Source organism: Anomaloglossus baeobatrachus, unplaced genomic scaffold, assembly GCF_048569485.1.
Source record: "Anomaloglossus baeobatrachus isolate aAnoBae1 unplaced genomic scaffold, aAnoBae1.hap1 Scaffold_41, whole genome shotgun sequence".
Classification (NCBI taxonomy): domain Eukaryota; kingdom Metazoa; phylum Chordata; class Amphibia; order Anura; family Aromobatidae; genus Anomaloglossus; species Anomaloglossus baeobatrachus.
Window position 1 is genome coordinate 988,419 of NW_027443435.1, and position 22,341 is coordinate 1,010,759.

At 45.4% G+C, this 22,341-nt stretch overlaps 2 protein-coding genes across 4 annotated transcripts in view; one reads left to right on the forward strand and one right to left on the reverse strand.

Annotated features, from left to right (window-relative positions):
• LOC142277329 (uncharacterized) overlaps nt 1–22,341 on the forward strand; it is a 149,174-nt gene that overhangs the window by 59,283 nt on the left and 67,550 nt on the right. The window lies entirely within an intron of this gene.
• Nucleotides 1,676–22,300, reverse strand: LOC142277326 (uncharacterized). Of its 2 annotated transcripts, XM_075332638.1 has the most exons (3): nt 22,211–22,300; nt 8,118–8,218; nt 1,676–2,555 (listed from the first exon to the last, which is right to left on the reverse strand). In XM_075332638.1, exons 2-3 carry the CDS (start codon nt 8,194–8,196, stop codon nt 1,738–1,740), a joined length of 897 nt encoding a protein of 298 aa, XP_075188753.1. In that variant the 5' UTR covers nt 8,197–8,218; nt 22,211–22,300; the 3' UTR covers nt 1,676–1,737. The 2 variants fall into 2 exon arrangements, with proteins under 2 accessions (XP_075188753.1, XP_075188754.1); XM_075332639.1 differs by lacking the exons at nt 8,118–8,218; nt 22,211–22,300 and adding an exon at nt 3,815–3,849.

Consider the following 22,341-nt stretch of genomic DNA (forward strand, 5'->3'; position numbering starts at 1 on the left):
TATCAATCTTACTCGGTTTGGGGCTCCATGCAAGATCTCACCTCATGGGGGCAAGTATAATGAGAAAAGTCAAGAATCAGCCCAGAATTACACGGGAGGACCTGGTCAATGACCTGAACAGAACTGAGACCACATTCTCAAATATTACCATAACACACTATGAGATCATGCATTAAAATTCTGCAGGGCACGCAAGCTCCCCCTGCTCATGCCAGCACATCAAGACTCATTTGAATCTTGCCAGTGACCATCTGGATGATCCAGGGAGGCATGGGAGAAGGTCAAGTGAGACCAAAATAGAATTAGTGTTAGAGCATTGAAGATGGGTTGTGGCTAGGTCTTACAGCATGACGATGACCCGAAACACACAGACAGGGAGACTAAGGACCTGAGCCTAATAGAAAATCTTTGGAAGGAACTGAAACTCAGTGACAGTCCAGAAACCTGAAAGATCTGGAGAAGATCTGTATGGAGGAGTGAACCAAACTCCCTGCTGCAGTGTGTGCAAACTGGGTCCAAAATTGTGGGAAACGTCTAACCTCTGTAACTGCAAACAAAGGTTTTTGTACCAAATGCGAAGTTCTGTATTTCCATTGTATCAAATACTTATTTCACGCAATAAAATGTAAATTAATTATTTAAAAATCATGCAATGTAATTTTCTGTATGTTTTTTTTATTCTACATAATCAAAATGACTGCTGGAACACCATTGTAAATGTGAACAGGGTGCTAGCCAATAAATACACAATCTATATGAAAAATGGAAATTTTTTTGTGATATTGCATAACTGCTGAGGATTATTTGAAAAAAAGAATTTTTCCATTTTTCATATGGCTAGTTGTATTTTTTTATTCCTTATGTATCATAAAGGAGTTATGCTTGTTCATATTTCTCTGAATTTGGTGTGCAGCTTTCACTTAATATAGATTGCTTTTTATTCTCACAGTTGAAGTTACATACAAGATAAATTACAGCCCTCTCCATTCTTTGCAGGTGGGAAAATTTGCAAAATTGTCCAAGTATCAAATTCGAATATTGTAAGAATAAGCTTCTTACCTTTTGATACAGCTAGAGTTGCCTGTCTGAGGAAGACCAGGTGGTTGGATCAGCGGTTCTCAGGAATATTGGGTCGCTGTTCAGGCACTAGATTATGTTGTCGCCATTCAGCATGGGACATATAAGATTGTGTGTGTGGTCCTAATTAAATTATAAAGATCATGTGTGTATGTATGTATAGGAGATGCCCTCTGAGACAATAAAGTACCAGGAGTAGCTCTCCCTTTGTCTCAAACAAATAAAAGATTATATCATCGTCACTCATTTATATAAGACTATATAAACTTTTTAGTTTCCCATTCCTGAACTTCACTTTTAACAAAGAAACTGAAACTATACAAGTCCTTATCTAAAGTAAACAGAGGTCTCTGCTGCATTACACCAGGGGAGACACAGTACAGACTCTACAAAGACAAAATGGAGTGTAGATTTAACAAAATTAATTCTTCTCTCATTCAAGCAATACACAAATGGATGAATGAAGCGTACAACTTGGCTATAACAAAAAACAAAAAAAATTCTCTCCATCAAAAATTAAAAAAATCCAAAACAGTGTAAAAAGATGAATAGTTTGTAAATGATCCATCATATAAAGTACACAACCGTAATGACGAAAAATGAACTTTATTAACAGACGTTTACTATTAATATTTACTAAAACAGACATTCTATTCATGACTATGGCTTCACTCCTGTGTGAATTTTCTCATGTCTAATAAGATTTGATTTCTGAGCAAAACATTTCCCACATTCTGAACATGAATTCTCTCCTGTGTGAATTTTCTCATGTCTAATAAGATTTGATTTCTGAGCAAAACATTTCTCACATTCTGAACATGAATGTGGCTTCTCTCCTGTGTGACTTCTCTCATGTGTAATGAGATGTGATTGCTGAAAAAAACATTTCCCACATTCTGAACATGAATATGGCTTCTCTCCTGTGTGAATTCTTTCATGTTTAACAAGATCTGATTTCTGAGCAAAACATTTCTCACATTCTGAACATGAATATGGCTTCTCTCCTGTATGAATTCTCACATGTTTAACAAGATCTGATTTCCAAGCAAAAGATATCTCACATTCTGAACATGAATATGGCTTCACTCCTGTGTGAATTCTCTCATGTGTAATGAGATTTGATTTGGAAGCACAACATGTCTCACATTCTGAACATGAATATAGCTTCACTCCTGTGTGACTTCTCTCATGTGTAATGAGATTTGATTGATGGGAAAACCATTTCCCACATTCTGCACATGAATATGGCTTCTCTCCTGTGTGAATTCTCACATGTTTAACAAGAGCTGATTTCCAAGCAAAACATCTCTCACATTCTGAACATGAATATGGCTTCTCTCCTGTATGAATTCTCACATGTTTAACAAGATCTGATTTCCAAGCAAAAGATATCTCACATTCTGAACATGAATATGGCTTCTCTCCTTTGTGACTTTCACTTCCCTTAGCTTTCTGTGTTGAACTCCTGGTACCGTCATCTGTCATAAATAAAATTAAAGTTATAAGCTTTTAATATAACCTCAAACATACACATAGACACACATAAATCCATATAAATGCCAAAGTGTATAGTGTTCTACTTTAAAAGGCCTATGTGACAAAAATACCCAAAATGACATTTTAAAAACTGCAGCCTTCAAAGTGCTCAAAACGACATTCAATAAAACATATCTACAAAAGCATATCCGGTTGCACTCAATAATATAAAGATACTTTGGCATTGCATTACTGCTATAGAAATATTAGAAAAAAGGGATTAATACATAGTAATGAGAAAAATGAGTAAAACTACATAGGCATTGCATTACTGCTTTAGAGAGATTTTTAAAGTGAGATTCTTAGCTTATGTATTGACCAATCCATGTGAGCCCGATAACCTTGACAAGCACCTGACCAAGCACTCTGCCCTATAGCCAGGGTATGTCCACCACCTTATTTAACCAGGAACCTATCTGCCAAGACATGCAGATTTTTAATCACAGAGGCATTTAATATTAGGTTCCCAATATAAATGAGATCACCTTGTCGAGGTATCGGGCTCACATGGATTGGCCAATACATAAACTAAGAAACTCTCTTTGCAAATATCTCTAAACAACAATTCAATGCTTATCTTTTTTACTCATTTTTCACATTAGCTATGTATTTATCCCTTTTTTGTAATATTCCTACAGCAGTAATGCGTCACAGAAATTAAAGCAGTGTGGAAGGAAAAAAAATACAGATTTTAATTTTTCCCACAAAAGTGTTGCTGTAAACACAAATTTTCATTTTCCCAAGGGTAAGATAAGAAAATGGATCATAGAATTCTGTTGTGCAATTTCTCATATGTATACCAATATCCCATATGTGGTGGAAAACTACTGCTTGGGTCCACGGCAGGACTCAGAAGGGAAGGAGCACCATTTGACTTTTGGAGAACAAAATTGGCTGAAATAGAGGATGCCATGTCACGTTTGTAAAGCCCTTAATGTGCCTAAACAGTGGAATCACACCCCACAAATTCTCATTTTCAAATCTACACCACTGAAGGAATGCATCTAGGTGTGATCACAGGCGTACTCCTATACAGGGCAAGGGGTCTTTAGCAGACCCCCAGCTATTATGGCGACCCATATGCACCCAATGATAAATGTTGCTGGGGTCGTTGGATATGTGGAGTGTTGTACCCCATAGGCTGCGAGCTGCAAATGCTGCTGTCAAAGATTGAAAGTTAACAGTAGTGGGTGAAGCTTACCTCCACTGAATAACTCAGGCATCATCTGCTGGCAATAATGGAGACTCAGCTTCTTAGCCCACAAGATGTAATAGGATCTAATAATACGTTACATATCGAGAAGAGGTTAAAGAAAACCTGGCAGCTACAAAAACACTATTTACCTGCAGATATAGTGGTAATCTGAGTACCTAGCATTTAAATATCTATCTGGCTTATTCAAACAGTGTGTGACACTAGTCACTGCATGGACAAACCGTGAGGCAGGGTTATCAAATGTTCTGGGGTCAGATACAAAGAGATCATGCCGTGAACTAAGGGGAAAGACAAACGTGTGGTCAGGTCTGGGGTCAGAATATAAGGAGGATAGCGGATCAGGGAAAATGAATGGTCAGAGGAGGTCCAAGGTCTGGCAGCTATAGATCAGAGCACAGATAAAGGCCCCGTGTCATGTGGTGTTCAGGCCCACATTAGCGGGGTGCCGCTGCGGCGTCGGACTCTGTTCACAGGCAACCTGATCTTAGTGACTCAGCCTCAGCTGAGTCCTTTCCACTGCTTTCCAGTCCTGAGTTAATTCCTGTGGAGTGGTGTGGCGCTCCTTGAGACTCAGAAGGCTAATTTCTATTCACCTGTCTTCTCCCTATTTAAGGTTTGAGAGTCTGTTTGTTGCTGCAGATGATACCTCCAGCTTATGCTCCTGTGATTTTGGTCTTTGTGGCGATCCTATTCTTGGTGACCAGTATACTGCTGTTTGAGTGGTGTGGAAGTTTCCCCGTTGTACATTTACTTCCTTCCTTACTTTATTCCCTCCAATACACGTACAGTGTCTCCTTTTTGTGTGCAGTGTGTATGAGTTTTGTTTTTTTCCTGTGTCTGTGGTATTTGTGGGGTTTGCATCTCCACTCCAGGTGTTAGATCAGGGTTTGGACAGGAGTTAGGGTTAAGCTGGCGCTCCAGACCTGGATACAATCAAGCCTACCTCTGGGATAAGGAACAGCACACAGACCCTAGTCTGCGGGCCATTTTTGGTTTCCCTGCTCCAGCTACCTTTGCACCTCCATGATACCCTGGGTTTGGGACTGACTACTCAGCTAAGTAACTGATCACTCAGAACAGGGAACCCCTGAAGAAACCAAGCACCTCTCAGTTTCAGATTGAATTGAGCTGTCGCTCAACAAACGAACAGCTTGGCACGGCCCTGATTCCATAGGGAGGCAAAATGGTCACTCACTGCGTCTGAGGGGTGCTTTACACGTTGCGACATCGCCACCGATATATCGTCGGGGTCAAGGTTGTTCTGACGCACATCCGGCGCCGGTAGCAACATCGCAATGCGTAAAACCCAGGAGCGACGATGAACGAGCACAAAACAGTCAAAAATCGTTTCTGTGTCACGTCGTTCATTTTCATAAGGTCACTCCTGCTGCAGATACGTTGTTGTTTGTCGTTCCAGTAGCACCACACATCGCTGGAACGACAAACATCTCCTTACCTGCGTCCACCCTCAATGCGGAAGGAAGAAGGTGGGCGGGATGTTACGTCCCGCTCATCACCGCCCCTCCACTTCTATTGGCTGGCCTCTTAGTGACGTCGCAGTGACGCCGAACGTACCTCCCCCTTGAAGGAGGGATTGTTCGGCGGTCACTGCGACGTCGCAGACAAGGTATGTGCGTGTGACGCTGCCGTAGCGATAATGTTCGCTACGGCAGCAATCAACACATATCGCATGTGCGACGGGAGCAGGTACTATCGCGCTCGACATCGCTAGCCGATGCTAGCGATGTCGCAACGTGTAAAGTACCCCTTAGGCCGGTTTTGCACACTACGACATCGCAGGTGCGATGTCGGTGGGGTCAAATCGAAAGTGACGCACATCCGGTGTCACTTGCGATGTCGTAGTGTGTAAAACCTTTTTGATACGATGAACGAGCGCAAAAGCGTCGTTATCGTATAATCTGTGTAGTCTCCATTTCCATAATGCCGGTGCAGCGACAGGTACGATGTTGTTCTTCGTTCCTGCGGCAGCACACATCGCTGTGTGTAAAGCCGCAGGAGCGAGAAACATCACCTTACCTGCGTCCCGGCTGCTATGAGAAGGAGGGAGGTGGGTGGGATGTTTACATCCTGCTCATCTCCGCCCCTCCGTTGCTATTGGCCGCCTGCCGTGACGCCGCACGGCCCGCCCTTAGGAAGGAGGCGGGTCGCCGGCCAGATCAACGTCGCAGGACAGGTTAGTGCGTGTGAAGCTGGCGTAACGACAATGTTCGCTACGCCAGCAAACACAAGATATCGCACGTACGACGGGGGCGGGGACTATCGCACTCGACATCGCAGCATCGGCATGCGATGTCGTAACGTGCAAAGCCGGCCTTAGGCTATGTTCACACGTCACTTTTTTCCACTCAGGCACAATCCAGTTTGTGCCTGATGCAACGGATCCGACTCAGATTGTGTAAAAACGAATGCGACGGATCCAGTAAAAGAACGGATCAGTTTATTTTTTAATGCTCAGAGAGAGAGACCCCATCATCACCGCACAAACACGGGTACTACCGCACGCATCATCACCGTACACGCAGGCACTACCGCACACGCAGGCACTACCGCATGCATCATCACCGCACACGCAGGCACTACCGCATGCATCATCACTGTACGCATCATCACCGCACGCATCATCACCACGCAGGCACTACCGCACGCATAATCACCGCACACCCCTGCACTACCGCACGCATCATCACCATACACCCCTGCACTACCGCACGCATTATCACCGCACACGCAGGCACTACCACATGCATCATCACCGCACACACCCCGGCACTACCTCAGTGACGTCACCGCTAACAGCGCAATTCACTTCAGTTGCTGCGTGGAGCTGATAGAGAGCGGCGGTGTTCTACTGCCACTCCTGCCAGCTTCATGTAGCAGAGCTAGATGCGTCGCGGGACCTCTGTGGATTACGTCGAACCTGCAGGAGTATTTGGGGATTTTAATAAAATGGTGAAAGAGGGTGTTTTTTTGTCTTTCATTCCAAATAAAGTATTTTTTTGGGTGTATGTGTTTATTTACTTTCACTTACAGGTTAATCATTGGGGGTGTCTCAGACGCCTGCCATGATTAACCCCTTATTACCGATTGCCACCGCACAGGGAAATTCGGGATGAGCCGGGTAGAGTCCGGTTGCATTTAATGGATGTGGCAATTCCGGGCGGCTGCTGGCTGATATTTCTAGGCTGGGGGGCTCCCCATAACGTGGAGCTCCCCATCCTGAGAATACAAGCCTTCAGCCGTGTGGCTTTATCTTGGCTGGTATCATAATTGAGGGGGGAGGGGCACACGCCGGTTTCTTTTAATTATTTATTTTTTTACTGCAAAATATAGACCCGCCCACCAGCGGCTGTGATTGGTTGCAGTGAGACAACTGTCACTCAGCGTGGGGGGTGTCTGACTGCAACCATTCATAGGCGCCGGTGGGCGGGGGAAGCAGTGAATACGAGATTGAATAATGGGCGGACGGAATTTTCAAATCAGGAGAAGCCGCCGGAGCAGTGTGACAGCCGTGCAGTGCCACGACGGTGATCAGTGAGAATGAGTGATTGCTTTTCTGACAAGCAAAGAATTTTTATCACTTCTGGGCATACTCAGAAGTAAAAACTGGATACGGTACATGCTTCCGGCGTTTGACACATGCCACCGCTTCCGGCGTGCATAGATTTTCATTATGCACCATGCCGCACAGCGCTGCACCCGGCGCTATGCAGTTTTTTGCTGCTAGGAAAAAACGTTCCTCTCTGCGTCCTGTGCGGCCGCCGGAGTAACGATTTTTGCCGCATCCAGCAGAAACCAGATCAAATGCAAGTACATGCAGCACAATCCGGTGCTAATAAAAGTCTATGAGGAAAAACCCGTACCCGGCGGCAAAAAAAACAAAACTGATGCGGCTTTCCCGCAAAGCGCCGGATTGTGCCGCACAGCAAAAACCTGATGTGTGAACATACCCTAAGACAGTGGAGAGATTGTGACACAGTAACTGCAAGGAGAAAATGCAGTTACATTCTCCCAGCAGCTGCTCACTTCCAGTCACCAGCACAGTGCGAGAGGCTGTAACAGTCACCACTCACTAGATAGTGAGTGCCCAGTAATCAACCCTCTTGTTCCTTGGCTGACAGCCTGTGAGCGGTTAGTGTTACTGTTTCCCGCACTGCATCAGTGACTGTATACGAGCGGCAGCAGGGAGAATGTAACTTCATTTTCTCCTTGCAGCTGGGAATGTGACTGTTCTCTTATTTAATGGTGACTCTTCCCTGAGGAGGGTTACCTGTGGAAAGGTCTCTACTCCGTTCATCACTCCGCACATCCATTTCTCCTTTTTCCATTGTGTCTGCAGCATTCTGCATATCTTTTCCCTGAATTTCAAAGCTGTAAAATAAATAATGTAAAAGTCAGGAACAGAAGGAAAAGTCATGTGGAAGGTTCTAGATGGACGCTTCTGCTACCAGAGCCGTGTGTGGCCCCTGAGACCAATCCATGCATGGCCTCTACGCCTCCTATATCGCCCGTGCGGCCCCAGAGGCAGTTCAGCAGGGATAGAAGCAGACGTGGCAGGATCCACTTAGTGTGGTACATTATGACATTGGGATTTCCTTCATTGTTTTATCTTCACAATTTGGACGCCCTAATGCTTATTTTTCTGTCATTTGAGAATTGGTTTAGTCAACAATGTTGTATTTTTTAAAGTCTTTTTGAGGAAAATTAGTTTTATTCAATTGTTTTTCTTTAAAGGGGTGAACAGAGGCGCACATAGAAATCATGGGACCCCATAGCAGAAATTCTAATTGGTATAGAACTTGAATTGGTATTCAATTAGGTCATATAAGAACCTCTCACAACTTTACAGCCCCTTACACAGTAATTTTTCTCTTCAAGCCCAAAGATTCCCCTTTCACTGCCCCATAATGTATAATACAAGCACTGTATGATACCTCCACAGTCACTTCCTACACACCAGGGCTGAGGAGTCGGTAAGAAAAATGAGAAGTTTCCATCCACTCTCTATACAGACACATCTGCAGGTTTTCCCTCCGCTCTCTATACAGACACATCTGCAGGTTTTCCCTCCGCTCTCTATACAGACACATCTGCCGGTTTTTCCCTCCGCTCTCTATAAAGACACATCTGCCGGTTTTTCCCTCCGCTCTCTATAAAGACACATCTGCCGGTTTTTCCCTCCGCTCTCTATAAAGACACATCTTCAGGTTTTTCTCACTATCCGAAATCAAATCAGAATATAGTGAAGAAATAAATCTGGCACTGAAAATATCCAAAATATTTTGAAGAACGTTTTTTATTTTTTAAATCCAGTGAATAAAGACCACAATGTGCGTCAATCAGTGACATTTCGGTGCTTCCTTGGACCTTTATCAAACTCACACTATAAGGCTATGTTCACACTAGAAAAATGATTTTTCTTAAATTTCTTGAGTGAAGGATTAGCGCACCTGCGTTAAAAAACGCACCAATAACGCAGGTGCGTTTTTAGTGCGTTTTTCATGCGTTTTCTTTCATGTTGGTCCTTGCGGTTTTTAATGCCTTTACAGCAAGAAAGCACATTGAAAATAATAAAAAAAAATAGATAATACAGAGGGGTCATTCCGTGTCAAGTGGACCAGTTTTAAAAATCGTCCCCACTCGACGTTTTCCAATTTTGCTGAAAATGTATAAGGATGTACATGTATGTTTGAAAAGAGGTTCTGTAAATTTTTAGGGCCAGATCTCAAATATATTGGGCACTGTTGACCTTTCACTGGAGGCCCCCCCCCAAGCCTGCGGCTTCAGCTAAGAGGATTTTGCAAACTTTGGCACATAGCCATTAGAGTTCTATACTGGCTATGATGCTGAAATTTGGCATACTAGCTCAACTTTTGCTGCTAAACGCGATAAAATTATTACCGGCTATGACAAAACAATATTTCGGCCGCAATTTTGTGTCAAAGTAGCTTGCAAAACGCCTCGCATAAAATTTATGCCAAACTTTGCCCATATATAACTCAAGACCAAAAACCAATAGGAACTGGTGCTTTACCCTGTACAACAAACATCTTCATGACTTTGCATTGCTGCAATATCACGGTCAAAGCATATGTATTTGTGGAAATATTCACACCCACATATGATGAAAAATTAAAAAAAAAACGAATTTTACCTATTTTTAGGTCAAATTTCCCAAAAAGGGTACCCCTAAAATATATTAAATTCTGTTATCATTTGAAAGAGCACATTTTTCTCTACAAGGATCATTGGGGTTTTTTTTGGAGTCTCTCCATTTAAGAAAAGAAAAATGCCACTGAACATGGTGTTATTTATTAATATGCAATGAATGCTAACTGCACTATTCAAACCCTTGCGTTGGTCCATGGTGGTTATACCACAACCAATTCCCTAAGAATTGGTATTATAATCCTATTAAGAATTGTAATAATGCTGTCTTTTGAGAATTGGCAGCCCCATCGCCTAGGAGCTATGGCCGATAGCCGTGCAAGGCAAGTCGCGGGTGGTCTCTTTATCGCAGGTTCCAAAGCCTGAGGGTGGGTGTCTTTGCCTAGGATCCCAAGCCTAATATTGGGTATCTTTTGTTGGTTCCCAAGCCATAATGTTCAGTCTAAGTAAGTGGTCTGGAATTTGTTGCTGAATTTGCAATGAAAGATGAAGGGTCATTTGACACCCTTGTTGCAGTCCACACTTTCTTAACAGTAATTGTGAAAAGTGCCTTTAGCAATACCAGTAAGAGATGAGGCTGTAACTGACCCTGAAATCATGGATATATTAAACTCCTCCATTATTACTCTACATGAAACTCAGGAGTCAGTGATATATGAGCCCCAAAAAATGCAAAAAATCCAAAAAAATCAAAAAGATTCAAGAATTTCAAAAAAATCCAGAGGTTTCAGAAATTATTGCTAGTGAACCCCCCTCCTCAGACTTGGGGGGTCTGCGGACTGTACGGGATAATATAAATTCTAAACTTGACGAACCCTGTCCCAATAGTATGGGTGTAGGAGCAACTGAACAGGTTTCAACCTCACCCATACCTCCTTGGGGAGCTATGGAGAAAAAAATTACTGAGTTTTTTCACCTGTTACCCTCAAAAGCTCGAATAAAAAGAAAAATAAGAGAAGAGGATGTAGAGGGGGAGGAGGAAACAAGAACAGGGATAAACCCAACTCCACTAAAAAGGACAGCGGTCTAGAGAACATAGAGTACAAGGACATTGGAATTTTCAATCTTTCTAGTCACCAGTTAGAACGAGGTGAAATTCGATTGCTCAAAAGGGGTCTTTCCTTTTGCCCCTCTAGTAATGTTGATACCTTCCGTCTCTTCTTAGACATCAATGATTTTGTGCGCAAAATCACGCTAAAGCGGGCTTTACACGCTACGACATCGCTAATGCGGAGTCGTTGGGGTCACGGAATTCGTGACGCACATCCGGCCGCATTAGCGATGCCGTTGCGTGTGACATCGATTAGCGATTTTGCATCGTTGCAAAACAGTGAAAAATCGCTAATCGGCGACACGGGGGTCCATTCCCAATTATCGTTACTTCAGCAGTAACGAGGTTGTTCCTCGTTCCTGCGGCAGCACACATCGCTGCGTGTGACGCCGCAGGAGCGAGGAAACTCTCCCTACCTGCCTCCCGGCCGCTATGCGGAAGGAAGGAGGTGGGCGGGATGTTACGTCCCGCTCATCTCCGCCCCTCCGCTGCGATTGGGCGACGTTTCAGTGACGTCGCTGTGACGCCGCATGGACTGCCCCCTTAGAAAGGAGGCGGTTCGCCCGTCACAGCGACGTCGCCGGACAGGTAAGTATGTGTGACGGCTCTGGGCGATGTTGTGCGGCACGGGCAGCGATATGCCCGTGTCGCGCAACAGATGGGGGCGGGTACCCACACTAGCGATATCGGGACCGATATCGCAGTGTGTAAAGTAGCCTTTAGAAGACATTTTCTAATATTATCAAAACAGACAAGTGGGAAAAGGGTTGATACTGATGGGGAAGCCCCTGATGGTTTCGTACATGTACAAGTGAAAGGCAACAAGAATTTTTATCCCCACCACCACAGGGGAAATAATATTGAAACTTTTCACCAACTTCTGCTTAAGGATATCAGAGAATTCCGGTGTAAATTTAAAAATGATAATCTAACAAGGGAAGAGAGGCGTGCAATATATTCTCTCAAAAATAATCATGGATTGATAATAAGAAGTGCGGATAAAGGGGGAGGGGTGGTTTTGATGAATAGGGAATGGTATGTGGAGGAGGGTTTGAAACAACTAGGAGATCTGGAATATTATGAGACCCTAATAGAAGACCCATCCCCTAAGTACTTCATTGTGTATAAAACTATGATTAAAAAGGCGGGTGAGGACATGATACTGAATAAAAGGGAGAGACAGTATCTGGACATTAAGCATTATTCAGTACCTTTTTATTATTTTCTCCCGAAAATCCACAAAAGCCTTACCAACCCGCCGGGAAGACCAATCATTTCTGGAATCAATTCTATTACGGCTAATTTGTCACATTATGTTGACCTTTTTTTGCAAAAATATGTCGGCAAACTAGATTCACATTTAAGAGACTCCTCACACCTGATTAGGCTACTGAGAAAACTACCTGCCATTCCGAATGGTCTTTTTATTACATTGGATGTAGCTGCGTTATATTCAAACATTGATCATCAGTTGGGGTTGAAAAGTATGGAATCCTATCTGGCAATGGATGACTCACTTCCAACCTCCCAAAGGGAATTTATTTTGCAATCCATTGAGTTTTTTTTACATCACAATGTCTTTACTTTTGAGGAAAGGACCTACCGACAATTGAAGGGCTGTGCAATGGGGACGAGATTTGCCCCCAGTTTTGCAAATCTGTATATGGGGTGCTTCGAGTCCCTTCATATTGCACAGTCCCCCCTAGCGCTGGAGAACATGGTATTTTATCGTAGATTCGTAGATGACCTGTTCTTTGTCTGGTCAGGTTCTGAGGAAAGTGCTCAAAATTTCGTAAAGTCACTGAATCTGAATGAATGGGGGCTAAGATTTACGGCCACAATGTCCCGGAAATCTATCCAGTTCCTGGATCTTAATATCAAATTCAATGAGGAGGACACTATTGAAACATCCACCTTTTTTAAAAGGGTGGATTTCAATAGTTATCTTGATTTTTCAAGCAGTCATCTCCCTACATGGATAAAAAATATACCGTATGGGCAATATTGGCGCATCAGGAAGAACTGTACCAATATTGCTTCTTTCAAAGCTGAAGCTAGAATATTGCAAAGTCGCTTCAATAGTAAAGGCTATCCGAAAAAAATATTGACTGATGCTTACAAAAGAAGCCTCCTATTGGATCAAGATAAATGTTTGGATATTATTGAAGGGAAAAAGACAAATATAGGAGCACAGGGAAATGAAACCACCTTCGAAAGCTGTTTAGTGACTACCTTTAGGCTATGTTCACACGTTGCGTTTTTTACCGCGTTTCTGCAGCGTTTTTGGCAGCAGCGTTTTTGGGCAAAAAGGCATGCGTTTTTGTTTTCCAGCAAAGTCTATGGGAAAAGCAGAAATCCTGTCTGCACTTTGCTTTTTTTTCTGCAGCGTTTAATTTGCATATTTGTGGTCAAAAACCATGCTGAAAAAGAAGCAGCATGTCAGTTGTTTTTGCCATTTCTGCAGCGTTTCCTTAACATTGGAGTCAATGAGAAATGGCAAAAAGCAACCAAAATCACAATTCCTGCGTTTTTCATGCTTTTTACCTGCTTTTCTACTGCGTTTTTGGCTCCAAAAACGCATGCTTTTCTGGCCAAAAAGTAATGGGTTCTAATGTTCCTTTACACACACACAATAACCGAAAATTTAAATGTAAAAAAATAATAAACTTTAGCTATTTTTCTGTTAAAATGTGCATAACCACTATTATTACATTAAAATTGATAATTTACCATATAATTTTATTAAAAGTTTATTTTATACTTTTTTTCTCTTTTTTCATTCTTTTTGACTAATTCAACTTTATTTCTCAGTGTCTTGATCTCAAAAACGCATCTGCAGAAACGCAGGTGAAAACGCAGGTAAAAAGCGCTAAAAACGCACTAAAAACGCGGTAAAAACGCATGCGTTTTTAGCGCTAAAAAATGGTCAAAAGCCATTTGGTCAAAAACCAAGGGAAGGAAAACGTGCAGAATAAACTGCAGGTACACCGACGCAACGTGCGGACATAGCCTTAGTGATTCGTATGGTAAAGTAAAGGAGCTTGTAGGGAGACACTGGCATATTTTAAAAGGGGACAGGATCCTTTCGGGTTGTTTACCCGATAAACCTCAGGTTATTTTTAGGAGAAGTAAAAACCTCAAAAATTTAATCGCACCTAGCAAAACAACAATTTTAAAAAAAACTCAGTTGCCTCAAAATGGATTAGATATTAACAAACCAGTCGGGAATTTCCATTGTGGACAAATCCGATGTTTATGCTGCAGAACATTAACACATGGCGTACAATCCTTCAAATCAAATATAACAGGAGAGGAATTCTTAATAAAGCAACATCTCTGTTGCACCAGCTCCTATGTCATTTATCTATTAGAATGTCCGTGCGGCCTACAATATGTAGGCCGCACAACGCAAATGGTACACAATAGATTAAATGGTCATAGATACAATATTCGCCATGGTATAGTAACCCACAGTCTCTCCAGGCATTTTTTATTGGAACATGATAAAGACAGAGAATGTCAAAATGGTGATTATTGAGCAGGTTATGGCTGATGTTACAGCTAGGTATTGGAGGTTGGTGGAACGCGAATCCTTCTTGATATTTAAATTAGCCACTTTGAATCCAGAAGGCCTCAATATAATGACTGAGCAGATTAAATAGAGCATAATTTTTACTAGCACCATAAATAAAATAAAATTGAAGTTAAAATATGGTTTAATTACTATATAGGCAGTTACTTTTCAGCAAATGTATTTTTCATATGTCAAACACTATAAATTATGGATTATGACCTGTTTAGTTAGCTCTAAAAATCCATAAAATGGATCGCTATCACTCTCACTTTTACCAATTAATATTTTAGCCCTGTATTAGAACCGTTAGTTTATTATTTTTTTTTTTTAAATTTTTTTTTTTTTTTATATTTAATTTAATCCATTTTCACGCTATATTTGTGAATTTTAAATCTCAAAATCTAAATTTCATATTTTCTTGTTTTTAAAGTAATTTTCTTGATGAGTCTTTTATTCATGTTTATTAATTTTTAAATATATTTCAAAAGATTTTTTTTTTTTTTTGATGAGGGTATCACAATATACTTGAGACAAAATATATTTGTGGTTTCTTGAACATCGCTGTTAAATGAGAATATGTACAATTGATTTTTGTGAGGCGAGGTCCCTGAAAACCCTGCTGATTGATCATTATGATCCATATGTTGAATTAATCAAGGGGTGTGGGGACCTACATATTCATGTATATATAAGGCATACCACTTCATATGATTGTTGCTACCTGAGGAAGGGGGAACATTTAACCCCGAAACGCGTTGTGGCTTATAATCTTGCAATAAAAAAAGTTTTTTGGAACAATACCATCATCTTTATGAACTTTAATAGTAGCGCAGCCAATACCGTGGTTTTTTCATTATCCCCTAATCCATTAACAATAATTGTGGAGTATCTCAAGACTCTCATCAATGGGATTCATCATATCCACTACTTCAGTGATGGATCTGCAGCCCAGTACAAAAATTTTCTCAATTTGTGCCACCACAATGCTGATTTCAATATCAGCGCTGAATGGAATTTTTTTGGTACCAGTCATGGAAAGTCACCCTGTGATGGGATTGGAGGGACAGCAAAGAGGTTGGCAGCTCGTGCCAGTCTTCAATGCCCAACTGAAAACCAAATACTGACCCCGGTGGATTTATTCAACTTTTGCAACGAGCAACTGCATGGAATCAAGTTTTTTTTGTTCCAAAAGAAAAAATTGACAAAACACGGGTAGTTCAAGAGGAAAGGTTCAAAGATGGACATACAATTGCTGGAACAAGAGAAAATCACCAGTTTGTGCCAATTGATGACAAAAAGATTCGCATTTCAAGGGTGTCAAATGACCCTTCATCTTTCATTGCCCATGTAGATGGATCTGTCAGATCAGAAATGCCTTTTGTGCCAATTGCAAACCTCCAGCCAGGGCAATACATTGCCTGCATTTACGATAGGAACTGGTGGATTGGAAATATTTCTGAAATTTCAGTCGACGACCATGATGCATTAATACATTTTCTGCATCCTCATGGAGAAGCTAGCTTCTTTCACTGGCCTGTGAGAAATGATACATGCTGGATTCCCGAGCAGTCGATCATTGCAATAATTCCAGCACCAGCTGCAGCAGCAATGGGCCGACAATACAGCTTCTCTGAACCGATTATGTTGCAAATTCAGCAACAATTCCAGACCACTTACTTAGACTGAACATTATGGCTTGGGAACCAACAAAAGATACCCAATATTAGGCTTGGGATCCTAGGCAAAGACCCCCACCCTCAGGCTTTGGAACCTGCGATAAAGAGACCACCCGCGACTTGCCTTGCACGGCTATCGGCCATGGCTCCTAGGCGATGGGGCTGCCAATTCTCGAAAGACAGCATTATTACAATTCTTAATAGGATTATAATACCAATTCTTAGGGAATTGGTTGTGGTATAACCACCATGGACCAACGCAAGGGTTTGAATAGTGCAGTTAGCATTCATTGCGTATTAATAAATAACACCATGTTCAGTGGCATTTTTCTTTTCTTAAATGGAGAGACTCCAAAAAAAAAACCCCAATGATCCTTGTAGAGAAAAATGTGCTCTTTCAAATGATAACAGAATTAATATATTTTAGGGGTACCCTTTTTGGGAAATTTGACCTAAAAATTGGTAAAATTCGTTTTTTTAAGTTTTTCATCATATGTGGGTGTGAATATTTCCACAAATACATATGCTTTGACTGTGATATTGCAGCAATGCAAAGTCATGAAGATGTTTGTTGTACAGGGTAAAGCACCAGTTCCTATTGGTTTTTGGTCTTGAGTTATATATGGGCAAAGTTTGGCATAAATTTTATGCGACGCGTTTTGCAAGCTACTTTGACACAAAATTGCGGCCGAAATATTGTTTTGTCATAGCCGGTAATAATTTTATCGCGTTTAGCAGCAAAAGTTGAGCTAGTATGCCAAACTTCAGCATCATAGCCAGTATAGAACTCTAATGGCTATGTGCCAAAGTTTGCAAAATCCTCTTAGCTGAAGCCGCAGGCTTGGGGGGGCCTCCAGTGAAAGGTCAACAGTGCCCAATATATTTGAGATCTGGCCCTAAAAATTTACAGAACCTCTTTTCAAACATACATGTACATTCTTATAAATTTTCAGCAAAATCGGAGAACGTCGAGTGGGGACCACTGGTCCACTTGACACGGAATGACCCAGAGATAGATATATGATAGATAGATATTTAGGGGAATAAATGGATAGATAGAGGGAGGGAGGGATAGAGAGAGGGAGGGAGGGATAGAGAGAGGGAGGGAGGGATAGAGAGAGGGAGGGAGGGATAGAGAGAGGGAGGGAGGGATAGAGAGAGGGAGGGAGGGATAGAGAGAGGGAGGGAGGGATAGAGAGAGGGAGGGATAGAGAGAGGGAGGGATAGAGAGAGGGAGGGAGGGATAGATGGAGGGAGGGAGGGATAGATGGAGGGAGGGAGGGATAGATGGAGGGAGGGAGGGATAGATGGAGGGAGGGAGGGATAGATGGAGGGAGGGAGGGATAGATGGAGGGAGGGAGGGATAGATGGAGGGAGGGAGGGATAGATGGAGGGAGGGAGGGATAGATGGAGGGAGGGAGGGATAGATGGAGGGAGGGAGGGATAGATGGAGGGAGGGATAGAGGGAGGGATAGATGGAGGGAGGGATAGAGGGAGGGATAGAGGGAGGGAGGGATAGAGGGAGGGATAGAGGGAGGGAGGGAGGGAGGGATAGAGGGAGGGAGGGAGGGAGGGATAGAGGGAGGGAGGGAGGGATGGATAGAGGGAGGGAGGGAGGGAGGGATAGAGGGAGGGAGGGAGGGATGGATAGAGGGAGGGAGGGATGGATAGAGGGAGGGAGGGAGGGATGGATGGAGGGATGGAGGGAGGGAGGGATGGATAGAGGGAGGGAGGGATAGAGGGAGGGAGGGATAGAGGGATGGATAGAGGGAGGGATGGATAGAGGGAGGGATGGATAGAGGGAGGGATGGATAGAGGGAGGGATGGATATAGGGAGGGAGGGAGGGATGGATAGAGGGAGGGAGGGATAGAGGGAGGGAGGGATAGAGGGATGGAGGGATGGATAGAGGGAGGGAGGGATAGAGGGAGGGATGGATAGAGGGATGGAGGGATAGAGGGAGGGATGGATGGATAGAGGGAGGGATGGATAGAGGGAGGGAGGGATGGATAGAGGGAGGGAGGGATGGATAGAGGGAGGGAGGGATGGATAGAGGGAGGGATGGATAGAGGGAGGGAGGGATGGATAGAGGGAGGGAGGGATGGATAGAGGGAGGGAGGGATGGATAGAGGGAGGGAGGGATGGATAGAGGGAGGGAGGGATGGATAGAGGGAGGGAGGGATGGATAGAGGGAGGGATGGATAGAGGGAGGGAGGGATGGATAGAGGGAGGGATGGATAGAGGGAGGGATGGATATTCCAGTTTTATTTATGATGTTTCCCCCCCACACACTGCACTTCTCGCGGCCAGTAATGTGTTCACATCAGCGGCCGTGAGAAATGTCCTGTAGTTCCCCACAGCCTCGCTCAGGAGCTGCATTCAGCAGTCGCTCACTGACCCGTGGAGAACTGTCACACGCGGCTGGAGCAGGGCTGGAAGCGCCGGGGGACATCGCTGTGGATTACGTCAGAGCTGTGTCTGGGAGGGGTTAATACAGTGGAGAAAGAGGGGCTTTTTGTCTTTTATTCAAAATAAAGGATTTTTCGGTGTGTGTTTCTTTACTTTCAGATTAGTGACAGCGTGTCATAGACGCTGCCATCACTAATCTTGGACTTAGCGGCAGCTATTAGTTGCCGTTAACTCCATATTATCTGGATTGCCACAGCATCTGGAGGAGCCGGTAACACGCCGGGATTGTCGCATAATGGATGCGACAGTCCCGGGGCAGCTGCGGCTGATATGCTCGGCTGCGGGAGGGGGAGGGGGCATTAACCCTGTCCCTCGCTCTCCCCAGCCTGAGAATACCGGGCCGCTGCTGTGTGTGTTTACCCGGCTGGAAGGTAAAAATACAGCAGAGCACACACTTTTTCTCTCTCTTCTCCTTCCTCTTCCTGTCCTAGTGACATCACTTCCCTGCAAAACGCAGTGCAGAGAAGTACACAATGTCCTGAAAACGCGAAATAACGCGGGAATAACGCAGGTATAACGCAGGAATAGCGCACATCACTTGCTACCTGCGTTATACCTGCGCTATTTCATGATTACATTACAGTCAATGGAGTGAAATAACGCAGTGAGCTGCAGAAAAGAAGTGACTGCTCATTCTTTTTCTTAAGAAAATCTACTGAAAGAATTTTCTTAAGAAAAAAACGCAGTGTGCGCACAGCTAATTTTTTTTCCCCATAGGTTTTGCTGGGGAATGTCTGCAGAAAGGTTACAAGAATTTCTCAAGAAATTGCTGCAGCAAAAACGCACCAAAAACGCAGGTAAAAAACGCAGGTAAAAAACGCATTGTGTGAACATAGCCTAAAGATACATAAGAAAAATACAAAGTGAGTATTATGGGATATTGCAGCCGCTGGGGACGAGGCCATGTTCCAATTGTGCCCATTTTCTGTTCTATAGATAAATCTTTTCTATGGATCTTCCCACAAGTAATATGTATGATGTTTGCTCTAATATTCATGCACCTTTCAGAGAATATTCACTTTGTATTTTTCTCATGTATCTTTATAGTGTGAGTTTGATAAAGGTCCAAGAAAGGACCGAAACGTCACTGATTGGCGCACATTGTGGTCTTTATTCTCTGGATTTATAAACCCCAGATGTGCCCCCATCCATCAGTCCCCACCCCAGATGTGCCCCCATCCATCCATCCGTCCCCACCCCAGATGCGCCCCCATCCATCCATCCGTCCCCACCCCAGATGCGCCCCCATCCATCCATCCAGTCCCCACCCCAGATGCGCCCCCATCCATCCATCCAGTCCCCACCCCAGATGCGCCCCCATCCATCCATCCATCCAGTCCCCACCCCAGATGCGCCCCCATCCATCCATCCATCCAGTCCCCACCCCAGATGCGCCCCCATCCATCCATCCAGTCCCCACCCCAGATGCGCCCCCATCCATCCATCCAGTCCCCACCCCAGATGCGCCCCCATCCATCCATCCAGTCCCCACCCCAGATGCGCCCCCATCCATCCATCCAGTCCCCACCCCAGATGCGCCCCCATCCATCCATCCAGTCCCCACCCCAGATGCGCCCCCATCCATCCATCCAGTCCCCACCCCAGATGCGCCCCCATCCATCCATCCAGTCCCCACCCCAGATGCGCCCCCATCCATCCATCCAGTCCCCACCCCAGATGCGCCCCCATCCATCCATCCAGTCCCCACCCCAGATGCGCCCCCATCCATCCATCCAGTCCCCACCCCAGATGCGCCCCCATCCATCCATCCAGTCCCCACCCCAGATGCGCCCCCATCCATCCATCCAGTCCCCACCCCAGATGCGCCCCCATCCATCCATCCAGTCCCCACCCCAGATGCGCCCCCATCCATCCATCCAGTCCCCACCCCAGATGCGCCCCCATCCATCCATCCAGTCCCCACCCCAGATGCGCCCCCATCCATCCATCCGTCCCCACCCCAGATGTGCCCCCATCCATCCATCCGTCCCCACCCCAGATGTGCCCCCATCCATCCATCCGTCCCCACCCCAGATGTGCCCCCATCCATCCAGTCCCCACCCCAGATGTGCCCCCATCCATCCATCAGTCCCCACCCCAGATGTGCCCCCATCCATCCATCAGTCCCCACCCCAGATGTGCCCCCATCCATCCATCAGTCCCCACCCCAGATGTGCCCCCATCCACCCCAGATGTGCCCCCATCCATCCATCAGTCCCCACCCCAGATGTGCCCCCATCCATCCATCAGTCCCCACCCCAGATGTGCCCCCATCCATCCATCAGTCCCCACCCCAGATGTGCCCCCATCCATCCATCAGTCCCCACCCCAGATGTGCCCCCATCCATCCATCAGTCCCCACCCCAGATGTGCCCCCATCCATCCATCAGTCCCCACCCCAGATGTGCCCCCATCCATCCATCAGTCCCCACCCCAGATGTGCCCCCATCCATCCATCAGTCCCCACCCCAGATGTGCCCCCATCCATCCATCAGTCCCCACCCCAGATGTGCCCCATCCATCCATCAGTCCCCACCCCAGATGTGCCCCATCCATCCATCAGTCCCCACCCCAGATGTGCCCCATCCATCCATCAGTCCCCACCCCCAGATGTGCCCCCATCCATCCATCAGTCCCCACCCCAGATGTGCCCCATCCATCCATCAGTCCCCACCCCAGATGTGCCCCATCCATCCATCAGTCCCCACCCCAGATGTGCCCCCATCCATCCGTCCCCACCCCAGATGTGCCACCATCCATCCAGTCCCCACCCCAGATGTGCCCCCATCCATCCGTCCCCACCCCAGATGTGCCACCATCCATCCATCCAGTCCCCACCCCAGATGTGCCCCCATCCATCCATCCAGTCCCCACCCCAGATGTGCCCCCATCCATCCATCAGTCCCCACCCCAGATGTGCCCCCATCCATCCGTCCCCACCCCAGATGTGCCACCATCCATCCATCCAGTCCCCACCCCAGATGTGCCCCCATCCATCCGTCCCCACCCCAGATGTGCCACCATCCATCCATCCAGTCCCCACCCCAGATGTGCCCCCATCCATCCATCAGTCCCCCACCCCAGATGTGCCCCCATCCATCCGTCCCCACCCCAGATGTGCCACCATCCATCCATCCAGTCCCCACCCCAGATGTGCCCCCATCCATCCGTCCCCACCCCAGATGTGCCACCATCCATCCAGTCCCCACCCCAGATGTGCCCCCATCCATCCATCAGTCCCCACCCCAGATTTGCCCCCATCCATCCGTCCCCACCCCAGATGTGCCACCATCCATCCTACAGTCCCCACCCCAGATGTGCCCCCATCCATCCTTCCTACAGTCCCCACCCCAGATGTGCTCCCATCCATCCATCCGTCCCCACCCCAGATGTGCCCCCATCCATCCATCCATCCTACAGTCCCCACCTCAGGGTCAGGATCCGTCCGCTCTGTCTGCACAAGGCCTGGGCACTGCTGCTTCCCGCTCACAGATCTGCCAGTGCCCACCACGAGGAGGCCCCGCCCTTTCCGGTGATGTCATTACCTCAAAAATCAAC